At 38.0% G+C, this 9,732-nt stretch overlaps 1 protein-coding gene across 1 annotated transcript; it reads right to left on the bottom strand.

Annotated features, from left to right (window-relative positions):
• Positions 1-920: 920 nt before the first annotated feature.
• On the bottom strand, positions 921-9,732 carry MRPL44 (mitochondrial ribosomal protein L44). Its single transcript, XM_017641202.3, has 4 exons — positions 9,523-9,732; positions 7,509-7,977; positions 3,731-3,909; positions 921-1,450 (listed from the first exon to the last, which is right to left on the bottom strand). Exons 1-4 carry the CDS (start codon positions 9,696-9,698, stop codon positions 1,279-1,281), a joined length of 996 nt encoding a protein of 331 aa, XP_017496691.3. The 5' UTR covers positions 9,699-9,732; the 3' UTR covers positions 921-1,278.

The following is a 9,732-nucleotide window of genomic DNA, read 5'->3' on the forward strand; positions in this document are numbered from 1 at the left end:
TCTCCGATGGCGTTGAGATGCTTATGTTTATTGTTGTGGATGATACGCCTAAATGTGGCATTCTAACTGGGTTTGGTCCTCTGTCCTTGTATTCAATGATTATGAGTTGGAATTAACTCTCAAAGGTGAAATAATTTTTATTTAATCTACCAGTGTGGCCGATTAGGTAATTCCCAAACTTTTCCCTCTAAAAACAAGACAGTCGCTTCAACTGTGATAACTGTAGGTTCTCTTACAAATGACGAAAGTCCTACTTTCCTAACCAGTCTCAGGAGAGGAGTTTCAAAGGTCCTTCTCTATAAAAAGATTTCATGGCAACAGTACTGTCAGTCTTAACATTTTCTATTCTCAACAACCAAGTCCCATTTTCCTTGTTAACCCCTAGAAGTGCCTACTGGGGGACTGAAACTAAACATTAATACTGTTGCCAAAAAGTTAAAAATAAATCAATCCAAGGGAATGTGCAGCTGGAGGATTACTGAACTGAACACAAAGGACCAGAGAACCAGAGGAACACACTCTGATCTGTCCTCTACTGGTCAAAGGTGTTACAGCAAAATACTTAGAACAGCGCTTGGTACTAGTGGTTATGTTTATGAGTAAACTGATAAGTACATACTTTATTTTCCCATTGGTATCAACATTTTAAGCTGCTTTTGATTTTTCATGTTTTCTTTTAAAGGCATAAAATTTTCCTTTTTTGCTATTTGTTTTATACAAACTGAGTAATTATGTGATGAATTAATATATACAATTTTAAACCTAGACAGAATCTAGACATCATGTAAATACCTAATTGTTATAATCTGCACTTTAAATTTCTAAAGGTTAAGAATTATAACATTACTATTTTTAGCTAAAATTATTACAGAGGCAAAGGTTACCAATTGGGGTATATCAAATTAAACGACAATGAAATATTTAGAGAAAGAGTAACTTTTTTATTGGTATTATAGCAAGGTTCACACAAAACATAATCAAATTATGGTATCTCAGTGCTAGATGAGAATAAAATACACCTAAATGTACAAGTTATATACAATAATACAATCAAGAACTTTCGGAAAAATTTATTGGGAAAACATCAAAAAAGACTTCTGACTAAAAAAAAAAAAGATTAAAAAAAGTGATCTGATAAATATTTAATTTTAGAAACTCAGTAGAAGGACTAAGAACTATTTATTTCTTTACCATTTGAAAAATATCTAGATTTGAACATCTTTGACATTTGTCTCATTGTTTTGCTCACAAATTTCAGGTTGCCACACCTTTGGCCGGTTAGCTGGCAATAATGGTCTTCTTTGCTCTTGAATTCTCTTTGGGCTCAGAGTAGTCCCAGGGCCGTCTATTCTCAGTGAATCCATACAGTTTTCTGAGTGCCACTCGAGCAGCTTCTTCTTCTGCAATCAGTACTGTTTCCCCAGGCCCTTCTGCAATCAACTTTTTATCACTAGAAAAAAATCAACAGTAGCCTGAAATTACACAGTGCATCACAAAACACAGTCTGTAAGTCCATCATGCCTTCTTTTAGCAGTAATGTCTACCAAAATCAACAAAATAGTTTTGGATATATCTTTTAGATCCTAACTAGTTTTGTTGCAAGGTCACCATAAACAGTAGTTAGACATAGAGATATTTATATTTCCATACTAATAAAAACTCACTGGGTCCAAATCAAAGAAGCAGGATGAATCTAGTAAAGTATGGGTTTGGTTTTTTGATGTCGTCGATAGGAGTACTGGAAGAATACATTAAAACTTTGTTAGAAAAACCTGAAATAGAAATAGTCACTGGAGATTTGTCATTTTTAATTCATTTTGAATCCATGATATAACTTGATGAAAAATTGTATGGGGAAAAAATTGTCCCTTTCAGGTTTTTCATCTAAACTTTAAAACAAATGAGAACTCAGTTCTGTGTTTTAAATTAAGAGCTTTAGATCTTCAAAACTTGCTAAGATTTTAAAAATTATTTTATATACTTATACCACTCTAACTTCTTCCCAAAAGATACTTAGGTAGCACAGTGAATACTTAATAAATGTTGGTTATTGCTATTGTATTAAAACCAGATAAAATAAAAATGAGTATTCCTCTGCTTTACTGAACAAACTCTTCTTCAAAAGGGAGCAAAGGATATACACATCAAATAACTACAATCTGTTTGTTTATGAAACAAGTATGGCATGGATGTAGTACTTCTCAATTTAGCTACTTCCTGGAAATTTCCTGACCCCAAGTTTCACATATGCAACTAAGAGTAGCATCTCTCTGAAAACTGCATGAACAACTACTCCATTTAACAGCTCAGATTCAATTTAAGTTGACTTGAAAGCTAAGAAAAACTGAAGCAAAATTTTTTTAAATGAGCAAACCTACGCAAGGGAAACAGCAAAAGTGGAAGGATTTGCCTGACAGTAATTTGAATGAAATAAAGGTTAATAGAATGGGTTAAACTTTATAATAATAATAATTATACACATATTTATTAAACTAAGGAATAGAGAAAATCATCTAAAAGTGCATTTCAAGCACAAAAAGTTTATTATGCTTTCAGTCCAATGGTGGAAAAAGTGTATCACTGATCATCTTTTTAAAAAAGTATGTAAAATCTAAGAAAAAAACAGTTCTATTACCCAATGACTACCACTACTGGTAGTATGGCAAACAACTTTGTTTAAAAAAATTAAAAATCATTGCTCACAAACTCTCAAGTCATTAAAAATTCTTAAAATATGTCACCTGTAGTAGCTGTGCATATGCATATATCATTTCCCTCTTTTTGGATACCAAAGTTATTTCTAATTTTTTTGTTGATTTAATAAATGCTATTAGTTCAACAAGTATTTACTGACCACCATGTTGCAGGAAATGTTCTGGCTATGGGGCATAAAGAGGTCAACAACAAATAAATATCTTTGTTCACACATTTTTGTCTGCAATCTTGAGAGAACCCCAAGTGGGAAGATACAGGGCACGATGAAGACTCCTGCCGTTTTGTTAAAATCACTCTCAGAAATAGCGTACCACTTTTTTTTCCACTAGCAGTGTCTGAACAGCTTGCTGATAAAGGATATATTTGTTTAAGGCCTACCAATCTGATAAGCACGAGTATCTCTTCGTTTTGCTTTGCACTTCAAAGAAAAGTAAAGTTGAAACTTTTTATAACACTATCCATTTTCTCCTTTGTGATTTCTCCCATTGCTTTTATATCTATAAAATTCTATGTAATATAAAGATTAGAAAAAACTTACCTAAATTTTCATCCAGTTATCTTAAGTATTCAATTTGGGACAGGTAATCAAATTGGGATACTTATCTGCTTACTAACAAAATCAAAAAGTTCTCAATGTGAGTTGACTTACACATTCTGATGCACAACTAAAAAACCCTTCATTTTCCAGGACTAGGCTCAGTTGAAACTGTTACAGTGTGGATTAGGGTTAAATCTACAATGCCTACAGGTCAAAATTTTATTTTTATAGAAATACTGACATTAACATATACTTCACGAAATTCTACAGTGAATAGTTAACAAGAGCTATAATTAGCAAAACAGATTATTTACCTTCCACTAGGAATGACCAGCAGGAAAGGAGCAGTAAATAGATTATCATATGAATACAAATTTTTTAAATCTTTTAATAAGAGGTTATATTATGGAATTATGAAAAGTCAGTTTTTAAGGCTTACAATCAATGTTATGAAGTAAAAATTAAAATCCTACTAACCAGTATAAGCCAACAAAATACACAGGCAAAGCTGTGGTGTCTCCAGACTGTCTAGTAAGTCTTGATTCAGGAGCCGAAACGTTTCTTTTCTTCAGTTCTTCTACCAGCAGCCCCATGGGATTTTTTATCTTCCAAATCTCAAAGAGTTCCTTTCCAGTCATTTGGGTAATTAAGAAGTCCTGCACAAAAAAAGCAGAATTCATACATTTAAGTTAGTAAACAAAATAAGGACCAAAATTCAAAGTACTTTTAAAAGGAGTTAGAAGATGGGAAATGAAAGACAAAAGGTACTATTCGTTTTCATTCCAGCATAGTTTTTTCATGTAACTTTTATTACAAAAAGCATAGCTGAAGGTGAAATCTTTTCTCAAATTTAGAATATTTTCTTACCAACAAAGTATTTTTAAAAGAGTTGAATTTATGAATAAACAGTAATAACTTCTGGCAGGAACTCCAATAAAACAAGGCACTAAGGGCCTCTGGAAAACAGTACTTCATAATTGGCTAAGTTCGTATTTTTAAAATCACTTAAATAATAATTTCACATTAACTGTTAACTAATTTTATATACTTAAATATATAAACCAAATAATTTCAAATTGTTTATGACTTGATAACATGTTCTATTTATAAGACCAAGAAAACTGAGAAAAAAATTATGAACATTCAAAACAGAATTCATTTTGCCAATAAAAAATTATCTCTGTTGATAGAGAACATGGGAAACAAAAAAGAAAACATGGAAAAGAAACATTAATTTGTGTAACATAGCATATGATAACAGGATGGGTCTCAGGGGCAGGAGGGGAGAAATTAAAAATGAAAAGATCCCTTAGTTCATGACAAGGAATCAATTTCATTACAACTCTTTCCTAAGCACCAGAACTCTATTTCGGCTTAATTAATAAAAAAAATATAGAAAGTTCATTCTCAGGGAATTTTAAATCTTCTGATATACAGAGAGCTATATTCCTTGGGAGACCTATGTCTGACCAGGGGATTGTTATTTGTCATACAGAATAACCAATTGTAGGGGGAGATAAAACAATTAAAATGCCTAAGGCATAACCAGGAATACAAAAAGAAATCTCAATTTTCCCGAGTGGACCACCTATGACTCCTCCCATAATTTCCTATTGGCGCCTGGTCTTAGCAGTTTATCAGAACTTTTCAGTAGGTTGTGGGTGGAATATTCCAATCTCATCTCCCCAGAACAACACGACTGTATGAAGAAATGATGTTTCTACAATGCACATTTGGTTATGGGAATCACCCACTGTAAACTCCTCTAGCATTTACAATACCACCAAATATGTACAGCTGATCCTCAAACAACATGGGTTTAAACTGTGTGAATCCACTTATGTGCGTTTTTTATTCAATGAATACATTGGAAAAATTTTGAACATATTCAAATAAATGGTAAAAACCATTTTCTTCTCTAGCTTACTTTACTGTAAGAATACAGCATGTAATATATATATGTATGTCTAACAAACAAAATACATGTAAATCGACTGTTATAGAATTGGTAAGGCTTCCAGTCAACAGTAGGTTGTTGGTAGTCAAGTCGTGGCAGAGTCAAAAGCTTAAGTGCACTTTTGACTCCATCGGGGGTTTGACACCTCTAACCCCCCATGTTGTTCAAGGATCAACTCTACTCCTTAACATGGCTAACACCAGTGCTGCTCGAGAAGTTATCGCCTCGAGAGCTGCTTAAAACAAGATTCCTGGGCCCTACTCCCAGAGATTTTGATTCAGTAATCTGACGTGGTGCCTGAGAATCTGCATTCCTAGTAAATTCTCCATGATGTTCATGCTACTAATGTCAAACCCTATTCTCAAGGGCACGGTTTAAAAGATTATTGTACACTGGCTCTTAAAGGCCCAGACTCATCTCACTTCCCCAGAAACAGTATGATCTAGCCACACAAAATTACCTGTACGTCCCCAAGCACAAGCTCATCCTCATGGCTCCTTCCCAGAGTGTCCTTCTCAAGGGCAACACTTCTGTAAAACTTCCCGCAACCCTGTCAGGGTTTGTGGGTGCCCTGTCTGAGTGCCCTCGGCACCTCTGTGAGACTGCTGAGAGCACCTCCCGTGCTCCACCATACCTGCCTACGAGCTGGGAGCAGGACCCTGAAAGCATGGGTCCAGTAGATTCTACTCTGGCCCCAGGGCTCAGAGCACACTACCTGGCATGCAGCAGACAAAAAATTTTAGGTGGATGAATGAATGAAATATGATAATTCAAAGCTGTGAAGTCTAGCATAGGAGATGTAGTAAACACAGACATCAAAGCTCTTGATCTAGAAATAGGTATTTGAATTATCTATCACCAAGAGGACCCATAATTAGAACTGTAAACAGAGGCACTAAAATATGGTAGTATTTCCAAAGTGGTCTCATGATTACCTTGGGATTTCAAAAAGGTGACCAAAATTGTTTAGACAGTTCTTAAGACTCCACACGGCATAAGGACAAAGAGAACAGAAATCAAGGGAGGACTCTGAGAATTTTTTTTAAAATAACTATTTAACTGGAAGCAGGAGTGTGGAAAAGCTTTCTTTTTCACCTTAGGCCTAAAGGGCTTTGAAGGGCCCACTGGCCTCTGGATCTGGAGCAAAATATACAGTCAAGTGGCAGCCACCACACATTCCACACTTAAGGCAACTAGCTGTCAGGAAGTCTCTGGAGCAGCGGGGTAGAAGCCTACAACTGACGTCAATGGTATAAAAATGCTTGAGACTTGATGTAGAACCCACAGAAGGGATGCTATTTTTAAAGAAATCCTACCCAAGTAACCAGGAGCTGAAAGAAAAGTCAATAGCCATGTCAAGGAACATGGTTGGAAGATCCCAGCAAGGAATTCAGTGCCCACTGGAGTCTTGTTTTAAACACTGTGTAGGCTCAGAAAGCACTAAACCAGCTTATTGCCATCAAGTGAAGAAAAATATTCTGCTCCCCTTTCTCCTTCTGTGTCCCTGAGCTCCCACTCCAGGGGGATGTGTTAACATAACTGTTTCAGAAGAGCAGACAGGTAGCCCACCTTTCAGAGGCCTTAGATGGGGAAGAAGGAAGACAGGTCTCACTTTTGAACAAAGCCTGAGTTTGGTTACTAAAAGATATTCTCTATCAAAATTATCAAACTCAGTAGCAAAATTAAATGAATAGATGCCAACAGCAAGGGATGCTGTCTTCTTGACTTAAAGTGATTATGTGGACTTTCCATTATTCAAGTGACAAAAACTCAATGTTGTCATCCAGTGCAGAAGATAAAAATTCTCCCAGCTCATAAATTGTAAAAGGGTAGAGGGAGTCAAGTCGCACCAATTATGTACATATTTTAATTAGCTAAACTGGCTCGCAAGGAGTTAGGTGTATATCACAGGAACTCAAAGATTTTATCACTTGTAAGAGCAGAACAGCGGTACCAGCCGACACCCACACTAGGCCCTCAGTGTCCTCTGGCTTCATTCATTCACTAAACATCTACTGAGCATCTACTATGTAGACACTCTCCTCAGACCTAGTGATGTAAAGCTGAAGACGTAGCTCAGTCCTTATGAATTTAACATTCACCTGTGATGATGTCCTGAGTATTCAATGGAATAATTAAGGCACTACCATAAAAAAGCTTTGGGTGTTTTTCAGACTTGGGGAGGGAGAAAAAACTCACATACAACCTCCAAGGATCATGTAATGAAGAAAAATTTAAAAAACATTTTTCCTCTGTCCACAAGCAGGGTCCCAGCACGTGCATCTACTAATTACCTACCCTGATGAAAAGGGCAGTCCTCTCAGGTCCACTGCTCTGGAGCAGCGCTCCAACTACTGCAAAGAACGTCTGCTGTAATACGGGCGGGGGGACTGGAAATTCCGCACTCAGCGTTAACTGCTCCACAGCCAAGTTTGTAGCCACATGATACACCACCTGCTCGCTGGTGAGAAAGTCCACAAGGCTTTTAACACCTTCACTGGGCAAGTCCGGGAACTCGTCCTCAAGAAATTGTGTGAGGCACGTTTGTGAAAAAGATGTCCCTTGTTCAGAGAGCTCTTGATTATCTTTAAGATTCAGAAGAGCAGCCTCTTTCTCTATTCCAAGCTTTTGGCGCTTGGCCTCCTCACTTTTAACATAGCAGCTATTAACAAAGGCAGTCTTGAGAAGATCCAAGGAAAAGTTTTCCTGTAACCGATGTCCAAATGCTTGTATTTCAGCATGGTAATCCCAGTTGGGCTTTTCTGAGCTGAAAATGTGAAACAAGAAGACAGCAGAAGAAGGTAAGAACAACAAGATGTTACTATGATGCAAACATTTTTTATTGTAATGCAATTTTTACTAATTACATAAAGGAAGTGACAAGATTTGAGTTTCACATTAATGACAGGTTTGATTTTATAAAAGTTAAACCTCAAGTCAGATGATTACTTGCGGTTCCTTGCCATATACACTGTTGGACTGATACTTCCTCTGAGCTAACTGCCACACTGAAGAGGTTCTTCAACATCAGAGACTATGCCATTATCCTAACTTTTCGGTTTCTACTTTTGCCCTAACCACGGCACGACGCTTTATACCTAGCTATAAAATACAAATCATAATTTCACAGGTTCAAGCCATCAAAAATAAATACGCTATATGTATCTTGTATTTTATTACGTTGTGAGAACATCCATTTAAATTAGCAATAACCTAGCATCAACATTATAAGTAGGTTAAAATGGCATAATCACTCCCAAGAATGACTAAAATGTCTTTTCTTAAAGACAATAAACCTATAATAAACCTAAGTAAAAAAGAACACAGATATGTATACAGATCTGTGTTCTAAGTCATAAAATGTATGTAATTTGTTTAACCCATAGTTTTTTCCAACTCTAAAAACCTAAAAGGACTAACCTCACAATAACCAAAGAATTGCAAATTAAGAAGAGATGTTATTTCTTGCCTGTTAGGAAAAGAACTTAATGCTGTGTTGAAGGAGTATAGGAACAGGACACACGTGTATTTCTCCTTGTAGATACATAAAAGTGGGTCAGCTTTTTTTTTGGAGCGCAATATTAAAGTAGCTGTCAACATTTCACACTCAATTTCCAAAAGTGTAAGAACTTAAAAGCTATTCAATGTTACATCGGGTTTAACAGCGATAGCATGGAATCAAACACCTACAAATTTAGCCATGAGCGAGGTGCATCCATTTGTACTGCCACGACTACATTTCAGACATCAGAGAAATAAACCCGCAAAACCTTAGGTACAGTAGCATCTCATTTGGAGCTATAAAGATATGCATCTCTCTGTGCCAGACCACCCACTACTGGAGCAAGATCAGTTAGGGCAAAGAGCCCAAAGAGAAACTGTTTTGCTTTTACTCTGAACAGCGGACTTGCGGCGGTTGTACACGATTCATTTTTTTCTTGCCCTAAATCACAATACTGTGGGGTGCTTTCTTCCCTCTTATCCGTACCCAAAGAATTCTCCGGCATTACAACAGGGGCTGCAACGCCCCGGCCCACGTAGAGGCCTGCCTGCACCATCTCTACGGCTCCAGCTGGTGGGGTTTTAAAAGGAGTTCCGAAGTGTCGAGGGCAGCCCCGCGCTCTGCCCCGCGACAGAAATCCCTTCCCTTGGCCTCTGTCCACGCGGCCACATCCCACCGGGTCTCTATCGCCAGCCCGCCAGGCTCCAGCCAGGCCCGCACTGGCGATGGGCAAACCCTCCCGCCGCTAGGCAGGAGGCGGCCCGGGGGTGCTCGACCAGCATCTCGACCCTTTCCCGGGGCGGCTCGTACCGGCGTACGGGCGGCGGCGGGCACCGGAGCGAGCGCCACCGCTCTAACTCCTTCTGGAAGCGGAAGGCGGCACGGAAGCCCTTCTTCACTCCCCGCGCCGGCGGAGCGAGGACGGGGGCGGCCGGTGCCAGGAGGCAGCGAGGCCGCATCAGCAGCCTCACCAGCCCGGACGCCATTGCAGGGTAGAACGCAAAAGAGCGGAAGGAAATG

Source organism: Manis javanica, chromosome 12 (assembly GCF_040802235.1).
Source record: "Manis javanica isolate MJ-LG chromosome 12, MJ_LKY, whole genome shotgun sequence".
Lineage (NCBI taxonomy): Eukaryota > Metazoa > Chordata > Mammalia > Pholidota > Manidae > Manis > Manis javanica.